Source organism: Anolis sagrei, chromosome 2, assembly GCF_037176765.1.
Source record: "Anolis sagrei isolate rAnoSag1 chromosome 2, rAnoSag1.mat, whole genome shotgun sequence".
NCBI classification, from domain to species: domain Eukaryota; kingdom Metazoa; phylum Chordata; class Lepidosauria; order Squamata; family Dactyloidae; genus Anolis; species Anolis sagrei.
The window spans coordinates 245,922,858-245,939,473 of NC_090022.1; the positions used below are offsets into that span (position 1 = coordinate 245,922,858).

Sequence of the window (16,616 nt, forward strand, 5' to 3'; positions counted from 1 at the left end):
TGACATACAAACATATACAGACCTACACAGAGGCTATTTAACTTTTTTCTGGCCGCCAGGGGAGCTGTCGCTTTCATCGTCCATCTGCGACGCTGATGAAGCACTTCTGCATTCTTCCCTGCTGGAATGCTTTGTTGGAGTCTTCTTTATGGCCTCATAAATCAGTTAATTTAGCTTTCCCACACTTTAAGGTAGTACCTTATTTTCCTACTTGACAGATGCAACTGTCCTTCGGGTTGCAAAGGTCGACAACAGGCTACACACAATTGGTTGGAAACCCACTCCAACCCGGGCTGGCTGCAAACTCATGACCTTTTGGTCAGAGTGACCTCAATGTAGCTGACACTCAGCCAGCTGCGCCACAATCCCTGTTCCGATGGGTATTTAAGTCTAGTCTGGAAGCGCCCAATACAGCAATGTCTTCAAGACCTGGAAAAGAATATTACTCTAATGAATTTTACAAACCCCAAAATTGTATCTTTTTTTTTTAATCTTCTTTATTAAGTTTTAAAAGTTAGATACAAATACAAAGCATTTACAAATAAACAAAGCAGCTACAAGTTGCAAAGAATCAGGGGGGAGGTAGGAAGGCAAACCCCAAAATTGTATCTTAAATACATACAGTACATTGGTAAGTCATCCAGAAGTAGCACAAGACACGTGCTGTATTTGACACCTGAGTATCTCCATCCAAGAGCAAAAATAAATGCAGATAAATCAGGATCAAGATCAAAATCAAAGGAATTTTAGGACTATATAGTGGAAATATTATTTTAAGATTATGAGTATCATGGGGGCCTTTCTTTGGTTTTCCGTCATCTTACAGGTCTCTCTCAAGATTTTCTTTTTGATCCACAAAGTCTAGAAAACAAATCATGTTCCACAGGAAATTTCTTCCTTTCTTTCTTTATGGCCTGTAATAATTATGAAGATCCCCACATAATAATGGCTTCTTGGGTTGGCTCCAATTTAAGTTACAGTAGAGCCCCAGTTGTCAGACTTCTGCTTATCCGACACTCTGTATTATTCAACGCCAATGCCTTTGCCACCCTCTCTGCCCTCCCTCCCTTGCCCTTTCCTCCATCGCTCACTCACTCACTGGGCTGAGTCCTGGTTCTTCCACTGTGATCTGACCTGGTGAGTGAGCAAGCGAGGAAGGTGGCAGTGGCTGCAGAAGCAGAAGCCTGTCCGCCTCTTCTAGGCTCCTGCTTTGCCACCCTTCTTGCTTACTTGCTCGCTCAAACACCCATCCCTCCTCCTCGCTACTCACCCGGCCGAGTCCTGGTTCTGCCGCTGGGACCTGGCCTGGTGAGTGAGGAAGGGCATGTGAGTGAGCAAGGGCAGCAAGGGGAGCAGTGGTGGCAGAAGCAGGAGACTGGCTACCTCTTCCAGGCTCCTGCTTCTGCCACTGCTTCTGCCTTTGTGGCTCTCCCACCCTTGCTCGCTCACCCATCCTCCCTTGCTTCTGACTGGGCTGAGTCCTGGTTCTGCCACCGGGATGTGGCCTGGCGAGCGAGGGAGGGAGGGAGGGCGGGCGGGCGGGCGGGCTACAAAGGCAGAAGCAGTGGCAGAAGCAGGAGCCTGGCCACCTCTTTCAGGCTCCTGCTTCTGCCGCTGCTTCCACCTTTGCAGCCCTCCCTCCCTTGCTTGCTCACCCACCTGTCCTCCCTCGCTCGCTACTCACTGGGTCAAGTCCTGGTTCTGCCACCAAGACTCAGCCTGGTGAGTAGCGAGGGAGAGAGGGAGGGAGGGTGAGTGAGTAAGCGAGTGAGGGGGGCAAGGACAGTAGCGGTGGCAAGAGCCTGACCACCTCTTTCAGGCTCTTGCTTTTGCTGCTCCTTCTACCTTTGTGGCCCTCCCTCCCTCACTCACCCACCCTCCCTCTCTCTTGCTACTCACCAGCCTGGGTCCTGGTGGCAGAACCAGGACTTGGCCTGGTGAGTAGCTGTCATGTAATATGTTCTACAGTTTATGGTGGTTGGTGATGGAAGGGTATTAGTTCTAATGGGTTGAGTAATCTGTAAATAAGAGTTCATGGTTTAAAGCAATTAAGGGTAGAGGTATGCAAGAGATAGGTTGCAGCTGGGTATTTCTGGATATAAGGAGCGAGCCTTGGAAATTATCTTTGGGAGAAAAGTATTTGTCATATCTTGGTGGTAGATGTTGCTGGTTTTTCCCTAGGTTTGTGGATTTTCGGTATCCTGACCTGTCTTCTGAACCCTTGGAATCCTGGAACCTTGATTCTCTGGACTGGTTTTTGACTCTGGAATAGATTCTTGATCCCTGGACTTTGTTTATTTGAACTCTTGGCATTTGACCAGTGGACTGGACCTTTTGACTCTGGAGTTATCTTGAACCTGCAACAGTGTTTGCTGTTTATTCTGTGGCTGAGTGCTATCTTTATATTTTATATTTTGGACTATTAAAACAGCCAGAAAGTAAGTGCTGTTTTAATTAAACTGTTTTATACAAACTGGGTATTTATTTGGTTCATCTCTACTTGAATAAGGCAGAGCCCTAGCAACGTGACAGTAGCGAGCGAGCAAGGAAGGACGGGTGGGTAAGCAAGTGAGGGAGGAAGGGCCACAAAGACAGAAGCAGCAGCAGAAACAGGAGCCTGGCTGTTGCACTCCAGGTCAGGAAAAAGCCCTCTGACTTTAAAACACACCACACGATGAGTGAAGAAGCAAATCCTCTTTTATTGAAGCTTAGAAAATAGTCCGTAAAAATAAATGCTTGTAAGGAAATAAGAAGGTTCCAAAAAGTAATAAGCCAGTAAAATGCAGTAACACAAAGCAATGTCCACACAATATAGAAAAGCAGTTCCAAGGCAATGTTTATCCAGGCAGGAATCAACAGGAAGCAAGGACAATCCAAAAGGCTAAAATTCTCCACATGAACACAACCCCATGAACAGGATTTCCATGGCATATGAACTTGATTTCCAAGCAATGCCTGATCTAACAGGTTTTCCCTTGAAGGAAACCTTATATCCCCAAACCCAGAAACTGGTTTCGCTTTCCCCCACACTTGCTTCTTATCTGACGAAGTCTTTCGGAGCGACATAAAAACTGAGTTTGCTGTCGATCCTGGCTGATCTTCAGCCGCGTATCCTTCAACTCCCTATCTGGCTGCTCATTAAAATTTCCAGGTGTCAGATTGTTTTCCAAACCCACATCTTGAGAGCTCACAGAAAGCCTATCCCTAGGTTCAACAGGGATATTCTCATGAGAAACTGCCCTTTGCACTGGGGCCTGTCATTGTCTGTATGAAAAACATTGACCAAACCATCTCCATCTTGCACCTCAGCCTTAGCTTCAGCACCATCATTACTCACATCATAAGCATCATGATCCTGGAACACAAACACAGGTTGATTCCCAACACTGGCCGCCTCTTATGGTAGAGTCTGGGTTATCCAACATGTTCGTTTATCTGATGTTCTGCTGGCCCGTCTATGTCGGATAACTAATACTCTACTGTATATCATCTACAGTATGTTTAACCCATCCTTCATCCTAAACATAGAAAACAGTATCCAAGACACATAGAAAGACTAGATCATGCTACAAATATAAATATGTTAATCTCTATATAGTATACAGTATATATAAAAGTCAATTTATGCATGTTTGTTTGTTTGTGCCATAAAGACTTTTGAGAAAAGTAAAAAGGAAAATATATGAGGGGAGGGGAAGAAAGAAAAGGGAAGAGAAAAGAAGGCAGAGAAAGGAAAGAGAGAAAGTGCATCAGGGAAAGGAAGGAAGGAAGGAAGGAGCCACAAAAGCAGCCAGAGAGTTGTCATGGAGACATTCTGAGATAGGCTTTCTCAGAGTTTGAAAAAAGAGAAAGCAGGTGGGCAGCAGCCCCTCTGTCACCTGGGTAATTCTAATAAAATATTAAAAACCAAATTTGAGGCATAAACAAGTTTAGTTTCATTTGTAAGGTTATTGCATTTAGGTCTGTGAGAATCCCATTAGAGTGTTCACAGCGTAAACCAGGACCTAGAGCAATCTTACTTCAAAATTCCTTCACTCTTCCTGAGGGGATTCTGCCATCAGGATTTCTCTGGATTTAGATCCTCTAAACCGGTATAAATTTCTTCCCTTTATAGTACTTTGTCTTTTAAAAATTCATCTTTATTCAGTACACAACCAGCAACATTTTGCCCTGCTTCTCTGTTTTTATTCAAACCGTAACCCCATTTCTTCACTCTTCACAATTTTGTCCCACCAGCATCTCCTGCACCCACAGTCTATACCAGTGGTTCCCACCCTTTTTGTGACCAGAGACCACTTTGACCAGGGACCACTCTCCAACATTAGTACCAAAAGGGTTACAAATCAGTTTTTGGTCAACTTTAGATTTGGTTTGGTTATTTGGGGTGCTGATTCAGAAAATCTCATTGGATAGTCCACATCAGCTCTAGTTTCTGATACAGAATATATGCCATCCAGTAGTTGCCATCTGCTTACTCATGGAAAACCATATTTAATAAACCTCAGAACTATAAGAAGGTTTTGTGAGACCAGTCACTCTCATTGGAATAATGCAGTAACCGTGAGGCTGTGGACTATATTTTAGATCTTGCGGACCACTGGTGGTCCATGGACAACGGGTTGGGAATCACTGGTCTACACCAATCATCATATGGAATTCTACCAATATTCTAGTCTTTTCACCCAAACACCCCAAACTTTCCTAAACATACTCGTGATCTAGCATAACATAACATAATATATAAACACAAACTGCAATGTAATCATTCAAATCTATGTAAAAATGTATTCCTCCCATGTCCCATAGATTCCAGTAAGCGTGAAATGGAACAAAGAGTTCAGCTGGAACTAACTTTCTAGCTCTTTTGGGTTCTGAGTACAAATTTGTACACATTTGCAATCTGTTGTCAATTCAATTCCATTTTGAATGCAGTGGAACTAAGGATAAACTAAATCTACTCTGGTATTGACTGAAGGTGATTCCATGGTTTGATATACGAATTTGAATATATTAATTTGACTTTGTTGCCAGAGTTCATATGCTAGATTGGTATCTTCTTTAATGTGTTTTCATAATCAAGGAATTATAAGAGGCTGAACCAAGTTCTTAGTGAGGAAAAGACTCTTGGGATAATTAAGGTCAATTTTCATGTGAAACGGCTGATTTATCTTTTCAAATCTAACACAGGGAGGGGGGAGGGGGGAAACCCTACAAATCAGACACTTGCCATCTTGTCCTAATAGGCTAATAAATTTGCTTGATTAGTGATGGTTACTGTGAAATTGAGAATAAGGATGGTACTCTGTGGGCAATCCTAAAGCATATGCAAGCACATTGGAAAAAACCAATCATGTCTAAGTGCTTTTTGCCATCACAAAACATGAAGCACTAACAGGTTTTCTTCTCTCTCTCTCTCTCTTTTAAAAAGACTTCTTGCATTTTTTTTGAGTGTGAGAATTTGTTGCAGCACCCGATTTTCTGCTTCTGTGTGGATTGTTTTTAAACCTTACTCTTTCAGGGCCTTTTTTGGCCAGTGCTGCATTACATGACAGTACTGAATTATTTTAAAAAATGAATTCAATAATAAATGTCAATCCTAAGGAGTTAGTCACAAACTATCTTTGCATTATGCTCCTGATTTTGTTTTATATGAGAGTGTGATGCTTCTCTGTGAGATGTCTTGTCAAGCATTTTAGCCGGTGTGTCGAAATACTCTTAGGCAAAAGCTACAGTGCTCACTCAGCAGCCTATAGATTTGTTGCAGATTATGTCCGATGATTTCAAGAACTTGCTCAGCAGTTGACATTTGGATTTTTCTTGGGGGTTGCCCTGTTCTTGCTTTCTGTTGCATTCTGCTCTGATGTCTTTCCATAAGGAATATGCCTACTTGCTTTGCTTTTTGATCACCATCTGCCATTTTTTCCATGTTGGGGATAGTTCCATCTACTTCCTGCACATCAAAATGACAATGGCATCTCTTTTATAGTTAGTGGTCCATATTTATATTTATAGTTAGTGGTCCATATAGTTAGTGGTCCATATTTATTTAACCCTTTACCGCTTTGAGTACCTCTATTGGGAAAAAGGTAGGGTAAAAATAAATAAAATAAATAAAGTTTGTGATGGCTCTACTCTTCCCAACATCTGTGCCTGTCCTTCATGTGGCTTATATTACTGGAGACAGCCTATCAAACAATCCTATCAGAGAACTGTCTGTAGGGTTCTTCTGTCTGAAGGACCATCTTGTTCAAGTATGGAATAAACCATGAGAACTGGAGCATTTAAAGATTCCCAGTAGTACAGGCAGTCCCCGGGTTACAAACATCTGACTTATGAATGAATCATAGTTAAGAACAGTGATGAGACATCAGGAAGTGAGAGAAATCTACCCCCTGGAAGGGAAATTCACTCCTGAAAGAGTTTTCATGGGAAAAGCGGTCTTTCACCAATCCTTGTTTCCAATCCAATTGTTACAGGGAGAGAAAGTGATATGAAATCTTCCAAACAGAGACACAGACAGCAAAAACAAACACCGTGTGTGTGTGTGTGTGTGTGTGTGTGTGAATTCTTCCCTATGCTATTGAAAGCATATGCATGTGTGTGTGTGTGTGTGTGTGTGTGTGTATACACACACACATACATAAATACAGAACCCTAAATGGTTCTGGTCCAACTTATCTGTCTGAACACATCTCCCTCTATGAACCACTGCGGAGTTTAAGATCATCTGGGGAGGCCATGCTCTCAGTCCCTCACAGGCGCATTTGGTAGGGACAGGGCCTTCTCAGTGGTGGCCCCTTGGCTGTGGAACTCCCAGCAATGTTAGATCAGCCCTCTCCTTTCTGATCTTCTGCAAGAAAGTGAAAGCATGGCTTTGTGACCAAGCCTTTAGAGAACTTGTGCAACAGATAGATTTGTAACAATGTGCAATGACCCGGATTGGCCCGGATTACACTTGTGGATTATGTGTTTAACTCTGAATGTATTGTTTTTAAATGTTTTAATGCACTTTTAAATTCTGTTTTAATATTTATAAAGTGTACATTGTGTTTGAGGGCATGAAATTGTTGCCTGTATGTAAAGCTGCCTTGAGTCCCCTCTGGGTGAGAAAGGCAGGGTAGAAATGTCGTAAATAAATAAAAAAATAAATAAACACACACACACCACCAGCCAAACACACATATACACATATACACATATATTCTTGGAGTTATACTTAAAAATGTGCCTGTTCCAACTCACATACAAATTCAGCTTAAGAACAAACCTACTGAGCCTATCTTGTTTGTAACCTGGGGACTGCCTGTACTTGAAAACCATACTGAATAGGTGCAAAGATCACACAGTCACAATCTCTTCCACTATGTTGAGAGTTTCCACATTTCTGTTAATTACAGCAAGTCTAAACACTTATATGCATAAATCACTATATACATTTCTGTGCCTTTTTATGTCTTTTATATGATGTCTTTCTACTAGTTTGGCAATTTATGAACAGTTACCATAGTCTCCATTGGACAAAGGGAAATAAGGTGGAGTATTATATAGGTATTTTGCAAAGTATCACATCATGATAGTAGTATGACTGCTATTCCACATGTTACACTCACCATGAGGCTTTCATGTTGTATGTGGGCTTTGGTGATTAACTGGCTAATATAAAAGTGAGGGGGCTTTGCGTAGGTGGATGTTGTAATTTCAAGTCAGTGTTCTTTTAAAACTGCTCTTAACTCAAGTCTGCTTTAATGTTGACATTTATTTTATTTTAACTATATGACTTTACATTTTATCTGTATCTATTTTTAATCTTGCAAGCTGCTTTGAGTCAGAATTTTGAGAGAAAAACAAGATACACATCAAATAAAAATATTTTCAGTTAATGTTTTTGTGACAAGAAACTGTGATGGTAGTATACTCCGCCACCAAGCAAACAAAAGAGCTTTTGAAGTCTATTCACCTTTTCTTTTTTCGCTATAAATAACTTTCAATTCAGGAACATGATGTGTTCCATCACCTGACCAAATGCACATTTTAATTTCTTTAGGTGTATCAGGCAGCTGACACATATAGAGAGAAACAGGCACCAGTGTTTGAAAGTCACTTCTTTTATTTTTACGTAGACTGGGAAATTTGACATGGAAGGAGTTCTTTTCACTTTTGAAATTTCATTTTTAAAGAAGGTGGTATCACAATACATTTTATATCTCTTTCCCTTAAGTAATATATTCTGAAGAATCATTTTTAGGTTATCAAAGCAGATAATCCACATTATCTGCTTTAAAATGGATTATAGGAGTCTACACTGCCATATAATCCAGTTCAAAATAGATAATCTGGATTTTATATGGCAATGTAGATGGGGCCTAAAAGGTTTTAAGTTTACAACTTCCAATTGTCCTGGCTCTGGTGTACTTCTTGAACTTGTGTCCTTCCCTTTTTCTCTGCTCTTATTTACCAGAAACTCAACTTTCCACTCAGAATGTCTGCCATCACTTTTAGGAAGGGCTCCTTTTTACCTTAGATGACCTCCTGTTGTTTCTCAGTGAGGCATCCAAAGGGACATGACTCAATTCATAATTTAAGGTTTGAAGTGTGTTGCAGAAGAAATTGAAATTTGAAATTTGATTTTGGACACATGTATGTTGAGCACTTGGGGGTTTTTCTCTCTTGCATTTTTAAAAGTATATAAATTATGCTGTAGAGATGAAAAACTGAACATAGAAGTCCAAGCTAAGAATGAGTTTAGTTTTTACTCCCACAGCTCACTTAAGACCTTGAAAAGCGAGATTTAAAGAGAATATGCAACAGCTATAACTGAGCAGAAGCTGCTAGATACTAGAATGAAATGTTACTACAGTTGGCCAACTAAAAAGTGGGTGTCTGCACGGCATATTTGCAGATGACATTAATAAACATGTTACACTGAATCAGCTTTCATTAATACTTAAAAATACATTTAACATTTTGTTTTTTTTAAAAATAGAGACAACTCCTTTTCCATCTGTTTGCTGTTTCAAGAACTAATAGGAATATAAAATGAAATCTGATCGATTTCAACAATGGTTTGCTTAAAATATGAATATATTCTCTAGTTGTTACTGATATTTTAGAGCAAAATTGAGAGGATTCAACATCTGATTTACTTTCAAGAAAGAACAACTGCATAATAGGCATAAACAGGTGGCTGATTTTGGCATTACATGACACTTTCAATCTATTACAGTGGTTTCCAGCCTGTGGTCCATAGACCACCAGAGGTCTGCAAGAACTAAAATATGATCTGCAGCTTCACCATTACTACACAATTCCAATGAGAGTGACTGATCTCGCAAAACTCTCTTATAGTGTTGCAGCTTATTAAATATGGTTTTCTGTGGGTGAGCAGACAGCAACTACTGGATGGCATATGTTCTGTATCAGAAACTAGAGTTGATGTGGTCTATCCAATGCTATTTTTGAATCAGCACCCCAAATAACCAAACCAAATCTAAAGTTGACCAAAACCTGATTCATAACCCTTTTGATATTAATGTTGGAGAGTGGTCCTTGGTCAAAGTGGTCCCTGGTCAAAAAAAAGGTTGGCATCCATTGATCTAATAGCATCAATAATTGTAACCAGATTTTGAACAAAGAAAGAAAATGCCTTATTGGCATCTTAGGGGCTATCACCCTTCACAATGGAAAATTAATTAAAATAAACCATCAGGTACAAAAAAAAAACAAACCCATAAAATTGGTGAATTTAGTTTAACAGTATATCAGTGTATCAGTTAACTAAAGTCTATTAAATGTTTTATAGCTTTAAACTATAGCTCCCAGCATTCCATTGTATTTAGCCATGGCAATTAAAGTGGTTTCAAACTATTAATACTACAGGGTAGATGTGCCCTACAAGCCATTTTTATAGACGTATGGTGTTGCAATGGTATATCTCCGAACAACACCAGAGTTAAAATGTTAAGGAACATATTCAGTCAATTAAATAGGGTTCTTCTCAAAAGAGTGCACTTGTGAGAATGTACATCCAAATATGTACATCAAGGAAATCAAAAAAGGTCCCTTCCCTGCAGGGTTGATAGAATTTCCTACTTTTGTTTTATTACATTTTAATCCAATCTTCCCTTGAAGAGGAAGGCAAAAGAATGTACAGGGAGTTGTCCAATCATCTATAGGGTGCCTACTTACATGCCACCAAAAAGGCAAAAGGTATCTCCCTAAATTATAGTAAAAGAGACCTCAGATTTACATAACACATATGAATTGTCAATTATATATCAGGTGCACATTTATAGATGCACAGTCCTGTGGTCAAGTGTCAGAGATATCTGCTCAGCTTGTAATCCAGCTGCCAACTGTAGATGGGTAACTTGCTTTCCCTTCCAGTGGATCTTTGAAACAGATTCAGGCAACCCTTGAAATAGAGGATGCCTGCCAATAAAGAACTGTCCCTTTAAAAAAGGTCCATTTTCTGTAATGCAGGACTCATGTCCATTGTGTCATCCAAATACCTAATCCGAGGCCTGGATTTGGGGGAGTGTATTGTCTGTTTTAAAATGCATTTGAATTGCATTTATTATATTGTAATTGTATTTTAACCTAACCCACACAGTACTATTTAATTTTAATTTTTTTTGTATTAAATGGGGACCAAAGTGTGTGGATGTTAGCCACCTTGAATACCCATGGGGAGAAAGGAGAGGTATAAATAAAGTAAATAAATGAATAAATAGATCAAGCTTCTGAATAATTATCCCCAGATGGAAGAATAAAGTTTGGAATGATCAGTTAACAGGACTCAGCCATTCAGGAATCCTCCCCTGTACCTCCCCCACGTAGTCCTAAATTGCTTCCCTGTTCATTTAATTTGCTACATAATAAGTACACCTCTATGCAAATTCATTTTTACACATGGATGTCCCCCTTCATCTGCCATCAATCAGGCAACTCCCAGTTATAATAAATCTGTCTGCACATGCACCTGTGTAAAGGTAAATATCAATGGTAAGGTGATTGCTTAGTTCATTAGTTTGGAAAATACAGAAACAGTAATGATCCCACAGCACTGAGCTGTAGTGCAAAGAACTACCCTAAGTAGTATAACACAAACTGTTATTAAGGTGATATGTAATTAATGCCAAACTTTAAAAGTCAAAGTTACACCTGGGGTTTGAAGGCAAATCTGCCCTAATTGCTTTGAAAATGCCTGTTCAAGGAAGTGACGAATTGTTCTAAATCCCTTAATGTTTCTACCAATTTTACAAACAATGAGTGATATTATTAGCATTTCCATTATTAGCACTTCAAATCAAAAGGGGTCTGTTTTTGTTTCAAAGAAGAGAAATTATGCCGAAGTCACCTCATTTTCATTATCTTATATACAACCTTCATTGCAGATTTCCTGACTATAGCAGGATTAGTAAATCAAAGTGAAGTATGAAGAGCAGAAATAAACACAGGAGTGCCTTATTTATAATTCCTTCTTTAGTGTGATTATATTCCAGATTAGTTTTGTTATTTCCTTGTTCCTGGCAATGCCTTTTCTTTTACTTTATTTCTTAGACTGAGGCCAGTGGTCCAAGAGACCCCTTCCTTGCATCCAAAAGAAAAACTTTATCAACTACTGGAGACGGTCCCTTAGCCCAGCACATTGGATGGAGAATTGCCACTTCCATGTGCCATCACTTCTTGCCACCAATTGGTCCAGATGTTCCCTTGCCAAAGGTGCCTGTCCAGAAGCAACAGTTGATGCCATACCGAGAATCAGTGTTTAAGGAGAAAAAAGCCAAACGTCTCTCTTTAAGGTAGCAATTTCCTCTGCTTGCACATTGCTTATCTAGTCTCATGCAATTTGCCTGAATATTCTTTTAATCCTTCTTGATTCCATCCTTCCTATGTCAGATAAAGCTTGGTAAAAAGTCTTTGGAAAGAAATTAATCTATCTGGATCAGATCTTTGGGACGAAGCAGTCACCTGTCTGATTTGCATCAAAGCAGCCTTCTCTGTCATTTCATTTGGCTGCATCATTACTGAGTTTAAAAATAAGCCTTATGACAAGGGAAAATCTATAATGACAGTGCCATGAACTCCCAGAAAAGGCAACTGGCAATCAAAGAGAAATTAACTGCCCTGAGAGCCCTGGGGAGAGAGGGCAGTCTATAAATAAGTATTTATTGATTTATTGATTTATTGATTTATTGATCACTCAAAGCATATGATTATTCAGTTTATGGCAACCTTAAGGTATACGTGTCATGTGATTTTCTTGGCAAGATTTGCTCAGAGGGAGCTTACCTTTGCTTCCTCTGAAGCTCAAAGAATGTGACTTGCCCAGGATCACTCTGTCAGTTTATTTATTTATTTATTTATTTATTTACTATGCTTATATACCGCTGTATCTCAAGCCCGAGGGCGACTCACAGCGGTTTACAAACAGCAAAGACAATAAAAACAGCAATAGTTCAATAGACAATGACAATTAATTTACACATTTCCATTAATAACTAATAAGCAATCCCAATACACAATTATTACAAACCCCATCGCCTCATCATCCATGCATGATCCAAATTCGTCGTCCATTGTTCTGTTCCTATGTTCAATTACCAGATTGCACTGAATTACTCAAACGCCTGCACAAACATCCAGGTCTTCAACTTTGTACGGAATGCCATGAGAGATGGTGCCAGCCTAATGTCTATAGGAAGGGCACTCCACAGCCGAGGAGCCACCACCGAGAAGGCCCTATCTCTCGTCCCCGCCAACCGTGCTTGGGAGGCCGGCGGGATCGAGAGCAGGGCCTTCCTGGAAGATTTCAAAGTCCGGGTGGGTTCATAGGCCGAGATGCGGTCAGATAGATATCTTGGGCCGGAACCGTTTAGGGCTTTATAGGCCAATACCAACACCTTGAATTGGGCCCGGTAGCAAATCGGCAGCCAGTGGAGCTGGTGCAACAGGGGGTTTGTGTGCTCCCTGCGCTCCGCTCCTGTTAGGATCATGGCTGCCGCGCGTTGGACAAATTGCAGCTTCCGGGCCATCTTCAGGGGCAGCCCCACGTAGAGAGCGTTGCAGTAGTCTAGGCGGGATGTAACAAGAGCGTGGACTACCGTGGCCAGTTTCCATGGCTGACCTTGAATCCCACCCTATCACGCTCTGTCTTTTATTGAGATCCAGCACAGAATTAGCACATAATCTCTAATCCAAACCTTGTAATGTTATATAAGCATTGTGAGACTTCATCTTTTGTTGGCTTGGTGCAATGTGTCTCCCTCTGTGAATGCATCAGAGATAAGCCTTCCAGCAGCATATAGCAGCTAATAGTCTGACTAAATGAGCCACTTTGACTATATGTCTATCTCACCACTAGGAACATACAAGAGAGAACTGAGAAATCTTTCCATATATCTGTAACAAAGTATATTTTCAAGAATGGATAGTCATGTGCACAGTACTCGTTTCATATTTTCATTCCATTTGTTTCATTTGAGGGGCATGAAACAGTACCCCCCTCCCCGGTACAAAATAAACCTGAAAACTAAAATAAGTGGGAATGGTTATCGTTTATTCCCCTGATTTTCACGCCACGTGGCACTCCTCATGCAGCCCACAGAGAATTGCTGCATGTTGTATTTACCTCTGAGCCCTGCCTGTTGGGTCAGTTGGAGGATAAGAACATCATTATATGGGCATGCATTGGTCATTGTATTTATTGGAGCGACCACCCCCAAAGCCCTCACTCCAAGGTGTGCGTCTGCTGCTACTGCTGGAAAGGGTAGCGGGCAGGGCCGGCGGGGGAAATGATGGAATGTTTCTAAGGAGATTTTATTTCTAAAAAGAAAAAAAAATCCCTAAAAATCAGGGAATGATCCAAATGTGATAAAACTTGGTGTGCTAAAAGTGGTAGATATGCCCTCCAAGTGTGATGATTTTCACCCCTCTAGCCCTAAAAGTGAGGGAAGGGGAGCTGGGGAAAGCCTGCCCATGTTGACCAATGATGCGAAAATATTTGGTTCTTTGGACATGGAACTAGAAAGGCACCTGTTTTCGGAAGGCGTGTGAAAATGAAAACAAAGGGGGGGGGGGCTGACAAACGAAACAAACAAACAAATAGCAATTCTATACAAATGCACAAAATTAATGTTTAGCAAGTTTACCACTTTTGAGTGTTTGAAAACTCATGCATTACTTACAATAACTATAAAGTAGGTCAGCCTTTTTATTCCCATATTGCAGACAGAATGCTAAGGCAAAATGATAATGGTTAAGGCCACAGCCTCAAAACACGACAGAGGAAAGATTTGAAACCACAACTTCCTAGTTCAGTCACATTTTGTCTCAGAAATATAAACCCCGTGTGTTCCATTGCATTATAGTTTTTGGCTTATGAAAGAATTGAATGAAAAATAGATACAGAATTTAGCATCAGACAAAACAGGATGATATAACCTGGGGACTTTAAAGATTGCTCTTCCAGCTATAAATATTGACAACACATGCTTTTTTTTGATAGACAAACAGTGAAAAATAGGAGAGGGAGAGAAGAAGGGAGAAGGAGATGAGATTGTTAAATATATAATAATTCCTACCTCCTAGAGTCAGCCAGATAAATAATATTAAATCATATTATCATGGTGAACTTATGCGCATGCACATGCATTTTTGTGCTTGGTGTCTGGCTCTCTAATATCAATGCCTATCTTCTAAAGACTTGTTTTGGGCCCCATCTACACTGCCATATAACGTCCAGATTATCTGCTTTAAACTGGATTATATTATTCTACACTTCTATATAATCCAGTTCAAAGCAGATAACCTGGATTTCATATGGCAATGTAGATGGAGTCTTGGTCTCTCTTTAAAGCAGGAATAGTGAAACACCACCAGCCCAAGGAGTTTTCCTGCACAGAGTTTTATTGAAACTCATGATTTACTTCTGCCCCTCTTACCCCCTTTTAAACACTAAAGTGACTTTTATATTCTTCCAGCTGTGTCAATAAATTGTGTAGAACCCCCGAGAAGCCAATAGTATTACTGTTATTTTCAGTAAATTAGGATCTGGCCCAGTGGTCTAGCTGTCATAAGAACTCCAACAATGAGTTAATGAAGAAGTAACATATATTTTGAAATTTCCAGGTCTTATGTCTGGAAATACCAAAGAGAATGGAAATTACCTTTTTAAAATAGATGAGATTACTGCATTTCATGGTCTTTGACTGGCTTCTCTGTAAAATCAAAGACTTATTAATTTCCTAGGGTTTTCTGCCCTCCCTGATGAATTACATTCTAGTCTAGAAAAAATAGTAGATCTTTGCCAGAAATGGAGGTAAAATGATATATCCATGAGACATTCCTAAACCAGAAATGGGCCTTTATACTTGAATCTACTATTTTGATTTTGTTTTAAAGGGGGTTTGTTAATCATTTAATTTTGACCATAATTTGGCCTGCACTCACCATTATATCATGTGTCTGGAAATCCCCCTTGTTACTGTCATGGCCCAATTCTATGCAGACATATTCAGTGCCAGCGATACTACCACAGGTTCATGTTTCTTTGTCATTCCCAAGATTGCTGAAGGAGCAATCCACAGCCTGTGCATCATTTCCTCACACTAGTTGATACCACATTTTCTCACCACTCTAATAGCAATGGCTTAGATCCTGAAAACTCTGTGCAGAAGGATCTTCATACTTGCCAAGGGGAGGTTTCTCTTCTTTTTTTTTTCTACATTCCCCTGTATCACCTGAAAAACCCTTCCAGGGGGGTAAAAAATCAGGTAGCGGAGGTACCTTGAGTGAGTTGCTTTCATCCAGTTTTGCCTGTTTGTCCCTGTAACGAAGCGTTAATCCCACCGCTTATCAACCAAAAATGTAAAGAAGCAGTGCTAATCTCACTAGATGCCACCAAAAATTATGTGAGGAAGCATTAATCTTCTTTAATGCCACCAATATTCTGTGAGGAACCTTCTTTCAAATATCTATTAAGCTGCCACCAATATGTTTAGAGACGCTGGTTTATGTCTCTGTTTATCTTTAGTTGGGTTGTGAGGTGATTTTGGTAGTGTGGAATGCACCAAGCATAACAGCAATGGAGGAGGCAGGTTTGAAATAAAAAGAGAACAAGTTTTATTGTTAACAGAACGTAATTGTTGCAGTTTTGAGAGTTTGAACTTGGCACAAGGCTTGATGTTACAAAATGGCTGGTTTGAGATACTTTCAGGCTTCTGAATGTTACAAATCTACAAACTCCTTCTTTAGTGAAGTGCTTATACTATTCCAGAGTTCCCTATTGTGAATGTCCACACTGTTTGCCCTATACTCGGAACAAACCACTGATCACCAGTCTTTCCTTACTGGCAATCCTGAAAACCCCCTCTGTTAGATTCCTTTAACCTAAGCAATCTAACAAGGTAACACCTTCAGCTCTCTTGCTGAAGAAATATTCACAAATTCTAGGAACTACTGAATTCTCACAGCTTCACAACAGAGCCCTAACTAACTGGCTCTGCTCTTCTCCGGGTCTCCTCCACCGGACTGGAGCTTAACTGCCACACTCCAACCTTTTTCTCCTTAAGCTCCGCCCACCTCCTCTTCTGCCTTGTCTTGTCACCATGGCAACC

At 40.2% G+C, this 16,616-nt stretch overlaps 1 protein-coding gene across 1 annotated transcript in view; it reads left to right on the forward strand.

The window, feature by feature from the left end:
- TMEM232 (transmembrane protein 232) overlaps positions 1 to 16,616 on the forward strand; it is a 152,655-nt gene that overhangs the window by 69,473 nt on the left and 66,566 nt on the right. Inside the window, exon 11 of the mRNA XM_067464496.1 lies at positions 11,560 to 11,801. Within this exon, the coding sequence (XP_067320597.1) occupies positions 11,560 to 11,801 (242 nt within the window). The remainder of the gene's footprint in view (positions 1 to 11,559; positions 11,802 to 16,616) is intronic.